Consider the following 19,353-nt stretch of genomic DNA (forward strand, 5'->3'; position numbering starts at 1 on the left):
GATCATTTTTTTAATTATTATTTTTAACATTTTTATTTTCTCAATTATAGTTGACATAGACTATTATATTAGTTTCAGGAGTACAGTTATTAGACATTTACATTAACTTACAAAGTGACCCCAATAAATCCAATACCCATCTGACACCATACATAGTTATTACAATTCTACTGACTATATTCCCTATGCGGTACTCTACATCCCCATGACTATTATGTAACTACCAGTTTGTGCCTCTTAATCTCCTCCCACCTTCACTTATCCCCCCCATCTCCTAGTCCAGCAACCAACAAAATGCTCTCTGTATCTACAAGGTGGTTTCTTTTGTTTATTAATCCTGTTCTCTAGATTCCACATTAAGTGAGATAATATGACATTTGTCTTTGTCTGACTTACTCTACTCAGCACAGGTTTTATTATACATGATATTTTCTGACGTGCTTTTTTCATTTAATATATCTTTTTATGTCAAGTTATGTTGATCTACTTTATTTAATGGCTGCATTAATTATAGATATATATTTTAATAAATTCACTCGGTAGATATTACACTCTAATTTTTTATTATAAAAATTGTTCCATTAACCATTCTTATATATGCATATATATATTTTCATGTGAGTGTTTCTGTCAGATAAATTCATAGCAATGAAATGGAATTGATAGGTCACAGGATATCTGCCTGTAAAACTTGATAGCTATTACAAAATTACTCAAAGGGTAATAGTCTATATTTCTAATGTTTGCAGTGCCTGTTTTCCTGTATTTAATCTCCTAACCTGCATAATCTTTGTTAGACATTAAATTTATTTTTCTCTTTGTGTATTTTTGGTAGAAGGTTGAGCATCTTTTCCTATTATAAGCCATTTTTGTCTTATGTAATTCCTTACTCATGTTCCTTGCTAAATTTTCTGTTCTATTTTTTAACTTTTTTCTTATTTGTTTATTGGTACCCTTTATTATTTTTTAAATTATTTTTATTATTATTTTTAACACCTACAGCACCTGATGTTCCGAGGTGGTCTCCCATCCAAGTACTAACCAAGCCCAACCCTGCTTAGCTTCCAAGATAGACACGTTCAGGATAATATGGCTGTAGACTTACTGGTACATTTTAAATGCTTCGAAAACTGTCATATGTCACAGATATTTTCATTCATATTTATTTATAGTGACTTTTGGCAAACAAGTTTTTGATTTTTGTATAGTAAATTTTTTATGATTTTTAGGTTTTGTGTAAAGCTTAAAAATGACTTAAAAAAATAGACTGTCTTTACCCCAGGATTATAAAACTATTTTGTTCTCTTTGAGCCCTTTCGTGTTTTCATGCCTCGAGCCATATTTTTACCAGGTTTGCTTGAAGTTTTATGAAGCCTTATATTAATAATGCTGATCTTTCAAAGCAAATGAGATGGCATCAATCTGAAAGTGTTTAGCAAAACCACATTTCTGAAGTTTAATGAAGTTTAATTCCTGAGTGATGCAGCTTGGCAAAAAATTGATTCCTTTTTCCCTTGAGGAGGCAGGTTAAGGAAAACAATGAAATTTGCTTTCTTTTTTAACTCAAAAGCATTTTACATGAAAGTGGCCTTTATCTTTCTGCATCTCTTTCATTCTCTACCTTTCACACCAATCAGAGGAAGCAGTTGTGCTATGTTTTGAGTGTCCAGGATGGCAGTCAGCTCTTAGCTCTATATTCAGAATGGTTTATCAAATCTTTTGTCTCTGAATGTTGTTTGGAAAGCAACTTAGTTTGACCTTTGCTTGGAGAAAATATGTTGAAAGATTTATCTGCTGTTGCAGTTAAAAAGCCTCAATCTTTTTAACTCAATCTTTTTCAAATTAAGGGCTTACCTGACCATTCTAGCCACTAAGCCTGGAATCAACTTCCCTAGGGTAGTACTTTTGTTTCCCACAGCATAAAGGCCTGTGCCTAGTGGATACAGGCACTCCTAAGCTAGGTTTATTTATTGCCAGAGTTTGGGGACTGGAATAAGTTCGACATTGTAGACGATAAAAAAAAGTATAAACTGACCCTTCACTTAAGATCAGAAGACTATTTGGAAAAAAGAAAGCAATATAGTGGAAGGGTCTTCCTTCCCACAATGAACAGGATTGAAGACCTCTGAATTCCAGAAAGAGACACATTTCTCACCATTTAACTCCAGAAGTATTTATATCAAAATACTTTTTGAAATGTGATTTTGTGCCAAAATTACCATAAAGCATAGTGACAATAAATATTAGATGCTTACTTAGTTTTAGATGACTTTTTTCCTGCATCTAAATTTCATCATGATAAAACCCATCAACAAACTAAACATCCATTAATGTGGAAATAAACTATGATAAATATAATAATGTATTATGTAGTCATTAAAGTCATTTGAATAATTTTAAAAAATTTTGTTAAACAGTTAAGTGATAAATGTAAGGTAGAAAACTTATTGACCACCCCCCCTGCCCCCAATGCTTACATAAAATGTTTGGAAGAATATATTTCAGGTGCATTTAAATAAAATTTGCAGCAAATATAAACTGTACTTTCACTACTGAGGGGGACTTACTTCACCCATGCTTTTGATTGCCTTTGTACACGCACTTCCCTTTGCCTGAAATGCCCTCTCTACTCTTATCTGCATGTTTTATTTCTGTTCGTACTCACTTTGCATGTTGCCTAATCCTTGAAATTTATTTTGAGTCCTAAAAGATAATAATTAAAATAAAAGGGTTTAAAACAGTGCCATATAGTTGGTGCTCATAAACATTTGTTGAATGAATATGAATGAATGAATTTATCTTGTTGCCAGAAGGGTTGGAACAGTATAGAGGTAGATAAAATGCAACAAGGTAATAAAAGTAAAAGAGAAAAATGCAACAAGGGGAGAGTAGAGGTAGGAATTATAAAATGGAACCAAGAATGAAGATACTACTCTACACAAAATATACACTATGAGGTCCTATATTCTTAACTATGGCTATGTACGTGAGGGAAAACTCTCTTCAATGACCTAAGCCAACTGCTCAGAATAAGCTCAGTTCTAACACTAAAATCAAAAAGAAAGAAATTATTAATGGTCCTTTTAAAGAAGATGCTTGAAAATTTAGTGAACTCTGCTTACTAACAGTTTCAAGGAACAAGATAATGAGTTCAGTAGGGCTCTTTTTTTTTTTTTTTTTTTTTAGCGACTTGTTAATGTACATAAGTGGCATCACAACAAAGCAAAGTTTAGTTTGGGGATAAGGTTAAGGCATGGGGCTTTTATGGAGCTGCCTGTGCTACACAGTTGAAGAGAGTAAAATGCCTCTGGACAGATCTGAACTAGACCTCACTATCTGTTGAGATCATCTTCAGTATTACATCAGGACGCCTGGTCTCCTGATAGATACAAGAGTATTATCATATCTGCTGAAAGTAAAATGAAGTGATAAAGAAGCCAACTCCAGCTTAATTGATTCTTTTCGGCTTTGGTAAGAGTTTGTTTTATTTTATTTATTTATTATTATTTTTTACACCTACAGCACCTGGTCTTCCTAGGTGGTCTCCTATCCAAGTACTAACCAGGTCCAACCCTGCTTAGCTTCCGAGATCAGACGGGATCAGCATGGCCGTAGACAGTAAGAGTTCGTTTTAGAGCTAAGGAGTAGAGTAATAGGGATCACACCACAGGGTAAGTAGTAAGCCAAAGAGTAGACAACTACTCCTCCCACATCTAGCTGTGGGTGAAATTGTTAGATAATTGTAGATTTCTTAAGCTTTTATACTTCAACCCCTTCATTGTGGTGTAGTTAGTGATTTTAGTGGCCCTAAGTCCCTATTGAAAATAGGCAAAATTTTAAAATATTCGTAATTATGGTAAGTTTAACAGGCAAGTTTAGGGATGAGGCTAGATCTGAAATTAGACCTGGTGATAATTAGTATTTCTGATCCTTTAGTTCCTGATGTGAGTAAATCAAATGCTTGCATGTCTTTTACTGTAAATAGAATAAAAGGATGAGATTAGAGATGAGAGATTAATGAGTATAAATTGTATGACTTTCTGAGTAGTGGAGAGCAATTAAAAATTTTATGCTATTATAAAGACATTAAAAATAAAATTGGAGCTCTTTATCAGAGCTTTGATACTAACTAGTAAAGTTTAATACTAATTAGTAAAGTAACTCAAGGAAAAAAGTAATATAAGCCACTATCTGGCAAATTATACTAAGAAGTACCAAAGTTATGCTAAGAAGTAATAAGTAAATGCTGGAATAAATTGGTAGTTACAAAGTAGTCATAGACATGTAAAGTATAGCATAGGGAATATAGTCAATAATATTCTAATAACTATGTATAGTGCCAGGTGGGTACTAGACTAATCAGGGGGATCACTTTCTAAATTATGTAAATGGCTAACCACTATGCTGTATACCTGAAACTAATATAAAATATTATTGAATGTCAACTCTAATTGAAAAAAAAGAAGACAAATGCTATAGATTCAGGGGAAGGAGAGATCAGTGTGTCAGAAACAGCGGCCTATGATAACTTCTTGGATGAGGGCTAATCCTCAAATACGGAAATCAGAAGAAAGGAAGAAGAGCATTTCAGGAAGTGTCATTTGATTAAGTTAAGGCATGTAGGTAGGGCTGTCCATTCTGTGTTCAGAAGACACAAGGCAAGTAGGTTACTTTGACCAGGTGAGATAGTTCAGGAGAAAAGCTAATCAGTTGAAAGCTAGATTAGAACCAGATAGTGGAAACTATTGAATGTCACCCTAAGAAATTTGACTTTATTGTACAGAATACTTATTCTCAAGGTTAAGGGACAGTTTTTGAATGGGAAGAAAAAAATATTCTGGCACTTGGAAATAAGGAAACAAGTATTGTATGTAACCAGCAATCAATTTTATCTGCCTATATGTAAGTGCTTAAGGTGGTTGATTAAGGAAGGACCAAAGAAAAAGTTGAAAAATGGTATTATAGAAAGTAATGAATACCAGTAATTAAAACAACATTGTATTTGGTATAGGAATATAGATCTGTAGAATCAGAATGGCATCTACAGAAACTGATTGATAAATGTATGGGACCTTATATGACAAAAAGCATTTTTAAATCATGGAAAAGGTGTGGATATTCAATAATCAGGATAATTTCTGTTTCACACCAAAGGGGAAAAAGTCCAAATGGATAAAACAGCTAAATGTAAAAACCATAACTCTGAAAAAGTTTTAGTAGAAAATATGAGAATAATTTTATAATCTTGGAAATAGGAAAGGCTATCTAAAAGCAAGATATAAAATATAGATACTATAGGACGTGGTTCCATAGTGTAACGGTTAGCATGTCTGCTTTACACGCAGAAAGTCCTGGATTCGCGCCCCAGTGGAGCCATGGTCCATGGTCTGCGGCCATGCCACCCTGAACAAGCCCGATGTCTCACCTCAGAAACTAAGCAGGGTTGGGCCTGGTTAGCACTTGGATGGGAGACCACCTAGGAAGACCCAGTGCTATAGGCATAAATAATAATAAATTTAAAAATATATATATAGATAGATACTATCAAGGATACCCAATTCATCCTTTATATTTGACTTCATAAAATTAATATCTGTGATAGAAGATATTTTTTAAAAATCAAAGCATGGCACAAGAAAATATTTGCAATAGGTATAACAATGAATTCATTCATGATCGAATTTAATAAAGAACTTCTGCAAGTCAATAAAGACAGCCCATTATGATGGTGAACATATGAACATAAAATAATTCACAGAAGAGGTAGGGATCGCCAATAACTGTAGGAAAAGATGCATAACCCCACTAAGTCATCTGGAAAATGCAGATTAAAATAAACAGGTCTTTTATTTTATATTTTGCTTATGAGATCATCAGAAATTAAAGATGGTTGTTACTTTATTGGTGAGGCTGTGGAGAAATAATTACCCTCATATGTTGGTAGGCCTCCCCTGACAACCTTACTTAAAATCATAATCCCTAACTCCACTCCCTGTGTTCAGGTTTTCCCCTTCTTGCTTTATTTTTCTCCACAGCACTTGCTGCTGACTTACTACATATTCTGCTTATTTGTATCACTGTCCCTTACTAGAATATAAGCCCTTCAAGGGGCAGTTTGGCCTCACCCTGGTACTATATCCTTAGCACTTGGAATAGTTCATGGCACGTAGTAGGAGTATATATTGAATGAATGAGTGAATGAATGAATGAATGTAATGTTTATGTTCCAGATCAAGATAGGCTTATTTAAAATATTTAAAATATTTTTGCAGGGTTGTTTATTGAACAAAAAATAGAATATAAAGAGTATATAGGACATTTTAAAGTTTTCATTAGTTGGGATCTTGAATCCTCTTCACTTTCTCAAGTGAAGTCTAAATTAAAGTAGGCATTTTCATATTTTTGGGAGATGAAAGTTTCAGAACCTTTGAAAAGCGTTATAGAAATAGGTTTTTGAAAGCTATCAAGATGGACTTGCATCTTCAATTACATTTATAGTACAGCAACAGTTTTGGGACTGCTGACAGCCCATTGGTTGGCTTACATTGGAATTATAGACATGTGGGAGAATAATGCCCCCATTCTTCTTCATCATGTCTAATTCTAGAAGATACAGTGATGGAAACCTTACCTTTCCATAGTAAAATGTAGCTACTCAGGAATGATGAGGGCACCATCGTATCAGGTAACATTCACTTAGGTTGTACTTTATAGGTAAAATTAATGTTGTTGCTGTGTTATTAGTTTTGCCATCTGCCACCTAAAGTGTTTTAAAATTTCATCTTTGGCCCTAACAGTCCCCTAAATTCAGTCTCCAGCTGCCTACTTGTCATTTCCACTTGGATGTCTCAAATTTAACACACCCCAAACTGGTTTACCAGTTTTCCTTTTATAACTTACTGCTTTTGAAGTCTTCCTGTCTCAGTTCTTGTATTTGCTTAGTCAAGGAGTTATACCTTGTACCCCTTATTAAATATTAGGAAGTTCTATTGGCGCTACATTCAGAATATATATATATATGTATGTATATATATGTATGTATATGTGTGTGTGTGCGTGTGTGTGTGTGTGTGTATATATATATATATATATACACATACATACATACATATATATATATTCTGTCCATTTCTCACTGTCTTCTCTGCTGCTACCCTGGTCCAAACCACCATCATCTCTCACCTAGATTACTGTGGTAGCTTTGCAAATAGACTTCCTGCTCTTTGCTCTCTCACAGTACTGTCTCAGTAAGGCAGCCAGAGTGACCATTTGTTCCTTTCCTCAAAATTCTTCTGTGACTTCATTTCACTCAGAGTAAAAAGCTAATGTCTTAGGATCTGTAAGGCCTTAAATGATCTGTCCCCAACCCCATTATCTGTCCGTCCTCATCCCTTCCTACTAGGCCACTCCTCCCTACATACACTGGCCTCCTTGCAGTTTCTTAGAGATATAGGCTTGGGCCCAACTTTATACCTGCTGTTCCTTTGGTCTGAAACACTCTTCTCCCAGTTAACTGTATAATGATTTCCTTATCCATTCAAATTTTTGCTTAGATATACCTTCTCAATGAGGCTTTCCCTGACCATCCTTTTTAAAATTAAGCCCCCCAACCCAGGATTTTCTATTCTCCTTTCCCATATTTTCCTCCATAGTAGGAAATACACCATCAAATATGTAGTATAGTCTACCTGTTATTCATGTTGTCTCTAGTGTGAAAGATGAAATTCACAAGACATTGAGATGATTTTAATTCAGCCTATTGCAATGGGGAGAAAGTTCACTAATAAGAAACGTCTCAAAGGAGGAGAAACCGAAGGGTTTTATAGGGGCAAGTAAACAAGGGAATCATGAGGAAGGATGGAAGTGAGTCTCATCTGAGATTTTGGGAGGGCTGTTTGGGCCATTACAGTTAGCCATTTGTCAGAACATTAAACAGTATGGGGAGATTTTCAACCTTCCTTGCTTACCTAGAGTATGAGGCTCAGATCAAGTTCAACATAAGACTCCTGTCTATTTTTTATACTGGTATATTTTCAGTACCTAGCATGTGCTAAGAACTCAATAAATATTGAATGAACAGATGAATAAAAGAATGAATTTAAAATGACATTAACCTTAGGCCTCCTATCTGCTGGGGAATGTGTGATTATACTATTGTAGAATGATCTTTCTACCGTAAGTAGCTTTATAAACAAAGTGAGAATCTGTAGAAAAAATTTCTATCTTAACATCACCAGTATGTGCTATATTCTGTATTAAAACCATATGTTTGTAATACTTATTGTCAAATTCTCTTCCATAGATCTCTACAGATAAAATCTTATATGTTGTTAAGAAATGTTCCGTAGGTTTTTTTTTTTTTTTATGAAATGAGAGTCAATTTAAATGATTGTCTCTTGTTCTGGAGGCTGTTATTATAGTTTGGATTTTATCTTGAAGGCAGTGGAAACAAATTTTAATCGATTGAGTGATTTAAGTGATCAGCATTTATGTTTTAGGATAATAGTATGGGCAGCCTTGTAAAGGAGTTACTGGAGGGGAATTGAAACTGCAAGTAAAGATCTGTTATCTGTCACTGTAATTCAAGTGGGGAATAATGAAGTTGGTTAGGATGTGAAAGAAGGAACGGATAAGGAGTTAGACTTGGATTGAGGTGAAGTTTTAATTATCCTAAATATAGTTATTCCTAAATCTAAGATTTTTGACCTGTTTGGTGGCTTTTCCTTGCAGCCAGATTGTTTTTTGGCTATTTTTAGTTAAGACTAATCTCCGAGATACCAGAAACAGGAAGAGCAGTAGCAAGATGATTTAGTATTTGAAATGCCTGAGAAACCTACAAGTGGTTATCTAAAAAAGAAATGTGTGACTGGAGATTTGGGTAAAGAAACTACTCGAGGAATAAAAGAAAGCCTGAATCTAATAAAGGGCTTTATCCTCATCTTTTTGTTTGTTTTTCTTAGATTTATCCTTTTCTTAAAGGACCCTTAGCTTTATAACATTGTAGGATTTTTTATACTTTTGTAATTTTCCCATAAACTCTGCTTATTTCTAAGTTATTATTAGTAAAGCCCTTAAAATGTAAAGGGTTTATGCATTTACCTATGGTCAAAATAATGGGAGAGGAACCCCATGGTTCCTCCAGAGTTTTGAGTTCCTTGAGGAACAGTTTAGACTTGGGTTATTAACTACATCATCACCCAGAAATCTGCTTATCTTTCTTTTTTGAGTGCCTAATATGTCAAGCACTGTGTTTTGTGTTGGGAAAATATAACAGGCAGGTAAACAGGTAATCACAGCACAGCATTCTAAATAAGTAGGTTAGGAAAATACTAGTCTTTGGGGGTGGGTCAGGGAATGGTTCATGAAGGACCAGCTGAGAAAGGAAGGATGGGCACAGAAGTTTTTGAGATAAGGGGGTGAGGTACTGATCAGAGTTTGCAAATCCCCAGAGTTAAAAGCACCAAGCTTTTTAGGGGAATTGCAGAGGATAAGGGAAGAGAGAATTGCTGGAGAAGATAAAATGCTAGAGATAAAAACACAAGATACTCAAGGTTTTGGGCGTTATCCTTAAGTTTGTATGACAAATCTTAATATTTTTAAGGAATGACCTTATGAGATTATGATTTTAGGAAGATCATTGGCTATAGTTTGAGGTTCAAATACAATGGCAGCTTTGAAAGTCAGTGCATCCAGGGTGGTGCTTTGAAATTTACTTTTTAAAATTTTGCTTTAATTGTAGCATACCCAACTTTTTGAGAACAGCTGAATTAAGAGAGTTCTTTAGTATGACTGAATTTTGCTTATCCAAACTGTTACTTCGGTGTCACAGCCAATAGGAATCTTTTTCTCATTTGGGCTAGATCACAAATTTGTCCTTCCTCCAAGACAAGTAAATGAAGAATTAAACTGGGGCCTGATTAGAGTGGGCTTTTTGATTTGAGAAATTCAGATATGTTAAAGTTGGCCCAATTTACCAGTGTGTTCAACTTTCTTTTGAAATGTTTATTTCATCTGAGGTATTAGAGTATTTTGTTACAAAGCAAAAGCTAGGAACTACCTGTTTAAAAGAACTATTTAAATGGAAATTATGTAGAGAAGAGTAGGAGATAGATAAATATCCCTAATTGGATCTGGTAACTTCTAAGTTTTGGAAGGTTATTAAGAAAATAAAGCATGTAAGTCTCAGAGGTGAGATGGAGGAGCAGTGAGAATATGGGCTGCTAAAGGAGGTTAGAAGAATGGGAGTAAGCAAAGGAAAGAAGATGTGAGGGAAGAACAGACTTTACCCTCAAGGTTCTTGCTGATCTAATAATCAAATAGACATGAGACAGCTTAGCAAGAGAAAATAATCAAATTTAATACATGCATATGTATGGGAACCCCACATGAGAGAGTCAGAAACCCCACATACAAGAGAGGTTCAGAGATAGAAAGGGTGATTGAAGTATATAAGACATCCTGAGCTAGGGATGAGGTAATGCACCTTGAGGTTTCAAATACTCATTGCAGGATGATAAAAAGAGACATTTAGTAAATAAAAGTTTGTGGATCCCCGCTCCCCCCTCCCCCCCACCCATAGATAGGTCAAAAGAAGTTGTCTCTGATAATAGCACATTATGGGTAAGGCCCAGTAATTCCAAATTCTTCTAGGTAAAGGGAGGGGCAGAAGTTTCTCTTGAGCCTGCAGGGGAAGTTGCCTTCCTCAAATTAATCTGCATACCACTGAGGCACATCTTGATGTGGCTTGTTCTGAACCCCCACAGAGAAACTTTCACATGGTGAAGAAAGAATGCTTTTTAGGCTTCAACCAATTTTATGTCAAAGTCTTATCTACTTTTGTTGCATATAGAAAAGTTTTTCTAGTTACCCAGTCACTTAAACCAGAAACCTGGGAGTTATCTGCACTCTTTCCCTTCAAAAGCTGGTTATGTAATCCTCTAAAAAAAAACCTTTCATGTCTTCTCAGATTTCTCCTAGTCTCTCCCTTTATCCTTTAATCTCTGCCCCATAGATATTGGTTAAATGTAAGTGCTCATCTTTTCCGCAGAATATTGCACTGATTCCTTGCATCCCAGAGGTCCAAGCACCCTTTAGTTGCTTCTCCATCTTAATATATGCCCTTTTAAAGATTCATACCTGTCCTTCTTATAACACTCCACTCATAATAGATTAATTGCCTATCTTAAAACTTTCATATTCTTTTTTTCTGCATCTTTTTTTTTAAGGCCCATGAGGGCAGGGATTTAGTCTGTCTTGTTCTCTACTGTATTTCCAGAGCCAAGAACAGAGCCTAGCATACACTAGATAGATGCTCAGTGACTAAAGAGCTACGACTTCAAGGATTACAATAGGTTGCTGCTTTTTAAAAATTAGTTATATATAATTTATATATTATATAATTTTATATATATTTATATACAGTATTTTATTTCTTCTTCTTCATTGATAGAACACATGTCAAATAACCCAAGATAAATGAATTTCTTTAGGTTTCTCTAGTCTGCAGAAAGTATTTTTCTTAATCTCAATTGTTCTCTTCTTCCTTCTCCAGAAGGAAGAAAAGGCAATAATGACTCATGTTGGTTGTTTTTCTTCAAATGCTTCATGCTCCAGTCTCATCCCTACCCGTTATCTGTGGTTTTGTTATTAGGATAAGCATTGTTTAGGCAAGCTCTGTAACAGTTCCCTGGAACTATTGTAGGATTGTTTATGTAATAAATACATATTAGAAATTTGTTAAAAGATATATTATTTGCTCATTTGTCCATCATAACTCCTTTCAGTCTACCTTGTAAGTCAGTATTCAGTCCGTGTCCCATCGATTTGCAACCAGAGTACACTTTAATGCTCCTATAGAAACACACCATTAAAAAAAAATCTTCAAAATATGAATCAAATTTAAAAAATTATGTTACTAAATGGTAATTATTTCAACTAATGATTCTCATCCTAAAATATTCAAAAACTTTTTTAATAGTGAGATTTTTAAATTTTATTTTAAATTATTTATTTAATCTACTCTCCCTTTTGGTAACCATCAGCTTGTTCTCTATATGTGTTTGTTTCTGTTTCGTTTATTTATTTGTTTTGTTTTTCTTAGATTACACATATAAATGAAATCATATGGTATTTGTCTTTGACTTATTTTACTTAGCATGATACCCTCTAGGTTCATCTGTATTGTTGCAAATGACAAGATTTCATTTTTTTATTGCTGAGTAATATTCCATTATGTGTGTACATACACACACACACACACATGCACACACATATACATATACATACCACATCTTAATTCATTCATCTATTGATGGACATCTAGGTTGTTTCTATATCTTGGCTACTGTAAGTACTACAGTGAACATAGAGGTGCATATATCTTTTCAAATTACTTTTTGTTTTCTTAGGATAAATACCTAGAAAGTGTTATTGTTGGGTCATATGGAACTCTACTTTTAATTTTTGGAGAAGTCTCCATACTGTTTTTCACAATGGCTGCATTAATTTACAGTCCGACTAGCAATGTACAAGGGTTCCCTTTTCTCCACATCCTTGCCAGCACTTGTTATTTGTGGATTTTTTTGATGATACCCATTCTGACAGGTGTGCATGCTGCCTTTGCTTTTGTTCTGTAATGCTTTTCCGTTCTCTTGAGAAATCTTTCTGGTGTCATCATCATCTTTTTTTAAATTGAGAAACCAGAATTTACTTTTTGTGATCTCTCACTTTTAAAATTTAGACAACTAACTCAGTTTAAAAACACACTAACATGTCTGAAAAACATTATAACCTCATTTATAAAGCCTTTGACCATTCTTTCCTCCTGCAAAGTTAATTGCTCAGTCTTTGTATAGCTCTATATGTCAACCCATAATTTTCAAATATTAATTCAAATACAAATAGTAACATCAAAAAGTTTTTTAAAAACTCTTGAAAACTGGTTCAATGAGAAATTGGGATTTATATAGTCAGTTTAATAAGGAATGCTGAAATAAAATTGGTAATTTATAAAATTGGTTTATAATCTTATAAGATATTTAGACTGTAGCCTTTGGGATTGGATAATCTCTACTGGACAGAAAGAAATTATTTCATTATAATATAACATTTTTTTACAAGTTTACCTTTAAATTTATAAACTGTCTGGGCCCTAATCAATTGTAAACAAAATCAAACAGTCAGATGACCTCAGGTGAACTTATCAGAAAATGCTAGTATGACCTTAAAAGTCACACAATATTTATGTCTTACTTTAGATTTTGAGCAATTTATCTAAAACATGCTTTTATGTTGTAGTGAGCAACCATGTCTTTGTATCTTCTCTTTTAAAAATATTTATTTACAAGAGTTTCCAGAATCAGTAATGAAAGATTTAAATCTATATTTTTTGCCCTCTTCTCATTTCAATACTGGTTCCATAGTAAATTGTCTGCAGTTGAGTGCTATTAGAATACCATCAACTTGGATCTGATGTGTTTTCAGTATATATGCAATAATAGAAGTATTTTTTTTTTTTAGGCTAGGCAACCCTTGGTTGACCTCACAGATTATAAGGACCTTGTCAGTTTATAGTCCCTTATTTTTTTATTTTTTATGGCTACAGCACCTGATTTTCCTAGGTGGTCTCCAATCCAAGTACTAATCAGGCCCAACCCTGCTTAGCTTTTGAGACCAGACGGGATCGGGCTTGTTCAGGGGAACATGGCTGTAGACCAATTATAGAAGTAGTTTTAAGACAAATTTATGGAATAAAGTCAGTAAGATGCAATTCACTTTAGTAAGCTAGTTTTTAAAGTTTAAATAAGAGTTTCAGAAAGAAAGGGGAGAACAAACCGGGTAGAGTGACAAATGTATGCTGGTTTAGGACTTAAGTGTAGGTTGTCAATGACCACAAGTTTCTAACCAACCTCTGGTCTTTTTCTTCCTCTATTTTAATCCAACTGAAGTATTGCTGATACGATTATTGTCATAAAAATTGGTAATGTTTCTTTCCTGCTTAAAATTTAAATCGCTTCATGTTGCCAACACAGTAGACATTTTGCTTGGCCTGGGAGCTCTTCTATTCCCCATGCTTGGTTTCTTCAGCCATGCTTTTCACACCTTACTGTTTATTGAAAACATAAGCTTTTACTCTTGCTGTCTGTTCTCCGTTTGCCATTCTCTGAATTCTTGGCTTCCTCACACAGTTAAATTGGGTTTTCCTTTCCCTTCAGTTCTGGTTGGCCAAGTCCTACATTTCCTTTTAGACTCAGCTTTCTTCTTCATGCCACCAGTATGACTGTTTAGACTATTCTAGCTCACGAAGATATCTTTGTCTTAGAAGTTTGGTTGTATTTGTTTATGCAGGTATGCAGTCATGTCCTATATGATAAGTCCATGGGTGGGTTGTCTCAGTTTCACCTGGAAGATAGTAAGCCACTTTTCATACTTGGGTCACATATAGTGCTTCCTATAGGATTTTAAAAAATATATCAATATGTTTTTGTATTTGTAGACCTGAAAAATGTCTGAAAATTCCAGTGACAGTGATTCATCTTGTGGTTGGACTGTCATCAATCATGAGGTATGCTATTTAATACTTTTTATAGGGCCATGTGTAATATTATAGTGTTAGCAAACTGGGTTCATTAAAGCAGCGATCCCCAACCTTTTTGGCACCAGGGACTGGTGCTTCTATGAGAATCTAATGCCTGATGATCTGACTTGGAGGTGAGGCAGTGATGCTAGCACTGGGAAGCAGTGGCAAATCCAGATGAAGCTTCGCTCAACCACCTCTCACCTCCTGCTATGCGGCCTAGGGGTTGGGGACTCCTGCTTTAAAGGCCAGTATTTTTCTACATTTAAGCATAAGGTTCCATTGTCTATAGCTTTGACATTTTCCCACTTATATTAAACTTCATTGCTGAAAACTCTTCATGAGTCAGCATCTTCTACCTTATTTCCTCAGCTTTGAGACAGTAGGCAAATATTTATTGAGTTTATTACTGGTCAGGCCCTGTGCTTTACCTACACACTCGTATAATTTTAAATGACCCTCTGATATAGATTGTTCATTCCCATTTCATAGCTGAAAAAACTAAAGCTTGGAGAGGTTAAGTAATTTGGCCAAGAATGTGTAACTAGATAAATAACAGAAAGAAGCATGGAGAACATGTGCTTCACTTAGATATGTATTAGTAGAACTTAACAAGAAAAGGACTATGGCTAGAACTTTATCACAAAGTGAATTTTATTATAGAAATGTGATGTTATAGAATTAGCACATAATAAACATTAATTTATTTTCTCACACTGGTAATATTATGTCCATTATAGAAAAATCATAAAATACTGATGAATGGAAGCGATAAAAATCACCTATTCAGAGTTTTAATGGATTTATCTATAGTTTTCCTGTTTTTTTCCTTCAAGCTTCTTTTTTAATAAAGTTTTTTTGTTCGTTTTATTAATAAAAATTTTAAATGGTATTTTTTTATAATTACTTTGTTAATTTAAGGTTTAGACAACTGGCTAGTCACATCTAGAAAAAAATATTAACAAAAAAAGATTGCTTTTTCTGCAGGGAAGTTTCGAAATTTAATACCAATTGAGTTTGAGGTGGTTTCTTCTCTTTTTTGAGGTAGTTTCTTTTTTTAATGAGTGACTTTTCTATTTTTAACCTGTTTTCTACAAAGCTTAGATCAACTCCCATAGCAACAACTTCTCCTTCAATGGTAATTAACTACAAGCAAGGCAGCTTTGGGAATCTTCTTGTGAGTGCAAAACAGCAAACCACTCTGGCACTTAGACATGTGTGCCATTAGGGTATTCTATGTTAGAGACATCTTGTCACAGAGTAGGTCATATCTGTACTTTTATCCCTCTTCCCTCCATATCTAGTTATCAAGTTCTACTCTTTCTTGCTAGTGTCTTTTATATGTGTTTTCTTTTCCTTTCCCATTGCCCCATTCTGATTTAGGCCAGAATTGGTCTCCCCTGACACCCCCGATTCATCCCTAACCTTGCATCTGTTTCTACCATTCTTCTGCCACAAACCCAAAGACTTATATTCAGAATTCTTTAGTACTCAATTCAAAACCCATTCCTTTAATGAATTTTAAAAATTTCTCTTGTTTTGAGTTAATGTTTATCAGAACTCAGACTTTTTGATTTCATGTTTCAGTAAACTATAGGAAAAATTGAGGAAGGGGGATGGGGAGAGGCAGAATCTACTTAGTGGTTAAAATAGAGCATTCAACTTTTGAGCTAACTTCTCTCCTTTAGCATCTAAACCTATGACTGACTATTCTGCTATTTCCCTGCCATAGGCCTTTATGGACTAAATTGAACAAAAGATAGATTAGATACTGTTCCCCTTGGAGTATGACAACATCTGGGACTTTTAATAATGGAAGCATCTACTTGTAGTCAAATCCAGCTTTGAGCAGCTGATAGACAAATAACTGATTTTCACTTTTTCTTAGGGGTCTGATATAGAGATGGTGAATTCTGAACATGGTGTAGCCAGTGACAACTGTGAGCTCACCCCAGAGTATTCATCTGTAGAGCAAGAGGAGCTACAAGTATTGCAGTTAGAGCAGGGAGGTAAGACATTTAAAAAATCTGATTTACTCACTTACTTACTAGGATGTGTGAGGGACATTATGAATCTTGCCTTATTTCTAGGTAGGCAGCTTTTCTGACTAATCTAAATGATCAGGTCACTGAAGGACTAGAATTTTGGTATGGATTAGTAGGCAGGCCTGCAGAGCCTAACTTACCCAGAAGTTTGTTTATTTGCAGCTTTAGTGTACGTTTGGACCTCCTAGTAACTCTTTAATACTACACATATAACAAGTAAATATTACTAGTCTTAAGACTACTGGTATACAAAATTATTAAGTCATCACAAGGGATTGTTAGAGGTGGTAAATGGTATTTAACTACCATTTTGCATCTGTATTATGTGTAATCTCACTTCCTATGGGATTTGATATCCATATTAATTATATAAAGAATTATGATGCCTTATTAGTGCAAACTCTTATATTCATATTTAAATTACTTTTAAACTTTTTTTAAAAATTGCTAAAAATGTAAATAGAACATTTCCCCCTCAGGAGAATACAGCAGAGGTGTCAAGGTTAGAAATATAGTAGATTGTACCTGTTAATCTTGCTTTTAGCCTGTTGATTACCAATTTCATTTGAATAGTGATTGTTATCTTTCATGAGTCAGAGATCTCTTTGAGAATCTGAAAGCTAGAGGGTAGTCTCTCTCAAGAATGCATGTGCTCATAAATTTCCATACTTCCTCAGGAATCCTTGGACCCCAGTCTACTTTTGTTGAGGAGTCTTACCTCCAAATTAATATTCTGTTAGGGACTATATAACATATAAAGATAGTGGGGGTTCCTCCCCCTTTTTTTTGTAGGGGTTAAATTATATGAGAAATAACATTCATGATAGAAAAAATTATGAGCAAAAAGATTTTAAACCACCTATAATTTTTTTTTTTAATCTGGAGACAGTTGCTGTAAACATTTGGTGTATGTTCTTTGCTATGCATAAATTTCTATGTTTATTATATATTTTTAACTTCTGTTAATATTTTGCAGCCTTTTTTATTAAAAATATAATATTATGAACTCTTTTGTTTGTACATTTTTTCTTTGAGGAGTTTCTTGTAAAAAATATCTGCTATAGTGACATCTTTTTCTCTGTTTAAGTTCTTGGTTTTTTTTTTTACAGTCTATTTTTTATTGTGAAGAATTCATAATTTGAAGCCATAGTTTTGATTTTTGTGTTACCAGGCATTGACAGTCATTAGAATAGTGGTACCTTTAGTTTGAATAAACTCAAAGAATGCAGGAAATATGCCATCAGTTTTCCATATTAACAGATTTTTATAAACACCTTAGATTAAGTGCTTTGGTATTGTATAGTAGAGATTATGTTTATTTAGATATTGTATTTTAGTAGCTTTTAAGTGAGTTCAGTTAAGTATGTAAAATTACACCCTGACAATTTCAAGTATTGAAATAATTATATTTGAAATACAGATATCTTTTTAGCAACAGAAGAGTGATGGTTATAATTATATGTGTCATTTGATTAAATCCACTTTAAAAAAATTGTAAATACCTTTTATGTACCCAGATAATTATATATGTAGACTATCAGAGTAGTAAAGTATAATTGAATTGAATTTTGCTTTATATCAGAGAGCAGCCAAAATTGCACAATGTTAGTGGGAGAAACTGCTTATCCAGCTTTGGAGGAAACGAAATCAGCACTTGAGGTAAACCTGTTTTCTACTCTGTGGAAGTATGATAAACTTAGAGAATACTAATTAAAGCTTCCATTTATAGGTATGCATACTGTTTCTATTCGAACTGTGAACAATTTTCATTGAAAATTTTGAGATTCCTAGATAGGTCACTTTTAAGGTTAAAGTTAGCTTCTATTTTAACTCTTGATTGAGATATCTTTTAATTTAGAAAAGTAATTTCTTGGTAATGTGTTAAAGACTTATTCATTTAACTTCTAATATAATTTTCTTTGGAAATAGGTTGCATTCTTGAATTATATTGAAAAATTAAACTAAAGGAGTTCATATCTAAAATGAAGGTTAGTTTTTAAAATTGAGAACAAACTAAATCTCATCCTTTCGTGTTTACTTGAATTCTAGATAAAACTAGATAGCTAAATGATTTTTACATGGCATAGCTAAAGTTTATTACATTCATAATCAGGAAAATTTAATCAGTCTTTTATGGGCTCCTTGACTACAGAGTTTCGCTGGAATAAATCCATGGAGCTGATAAGAAATCTCCTTTCTTTGGTCATTGGGTTGTGAAGCTTCTGCAGTCCACTAGGAATAGGCACGCAGCAGTTTGATATGATTCTGAGACAGCGTTACCAACTGGTTGGATGGTGTTTTCAAACTAAAAGATGAAGCTACTATTGAGTAATCTTTACCTATTGAACAGGTTCATATCTTTTATTTTAAGCCCAAATTACCATACTGCCTAAGTACCATTATATACTTTGAACTGTGTAAAAAATTTAAGACCCTTAAGTAATTATTGAATTTACTGTCTCTAAAATTATAATTCCTCAGGGAGAGGAAGAAAAGTCACCTGAAGACAATGTCTATTTTGGAACTGTCAGTGACGATTCCGATATTGTTACCCTTGAGCCACCTAAGTTAGAAGAAAATGGAAATCAAGAAGAAGCTATAATTGTTAAAGAAGCACAGAGTCCAGAAGACTTTAACATGGGTTCTTCCTCTAGCAGCCAGTATACATTCTGTCAGCCAGAAACTGGTAAGAACTACACAAAGAATACACTGATAAGAGAGTTAAGGATTCCT

At 34.1% G+C, this 19,353-nt stretch overlaps 1 protein-coding gene and 1 pseudogene across 1 annotated transcript in view; one reads left to right on the forward strand and one right to left on the reverse strand.

Annotated features, from left to right (window-relative positions):
* The window catches only part of CCPG1 (cell cycle progression 1), a 39,949-nt gene that overhangs the window by 6,099 nt on the left and 14,497 nt on the right, over window positions 1-19,353 (forward strand). Inside the window, exons 2-5 of the mRNA XM_011363459.2 lie at window positions 14,495-14,563; window positions 16,464-16,584; window positions 18,203-18,279; window positions 19,102-19,306. Coding sequence (XP_011361761.1) covers window positions 14,504-14,563; window positions 16,464-16,584; window positions 18,203-18,279; window positions 19,102-19,306 — 463 coding nt within the window. The 5' untranslated portion in view covers window positions 14,495-14,503. The remainder of the gene's footprint in view (window positions 1-14,494; window positions 14,564-16,463; window positions 16,585-18,202; window positions 18,280-19,101; window positions 19,307-19,353) is intronic.
* On the reverse strand, window positions 13,595-13,713 carry LOC111742082 (annotated as a pseudogene).

This window comes from Pteropus vampyrus, unplaced genomic scaffold, assembly GCF_000151845.1.
Source record: "Pteropus vampyrus isolate Shadow unplaced genomic scaffold, Pvam_2.0 Scaffold85, whole genome shotgun sequence".
NCBI classification, from domain to species: Eukaryota; Metazoa; Chordata; class Mammalia; order Chiroptera; family Pteropodidae; genus Pteropus; species Pteropus vampyrus.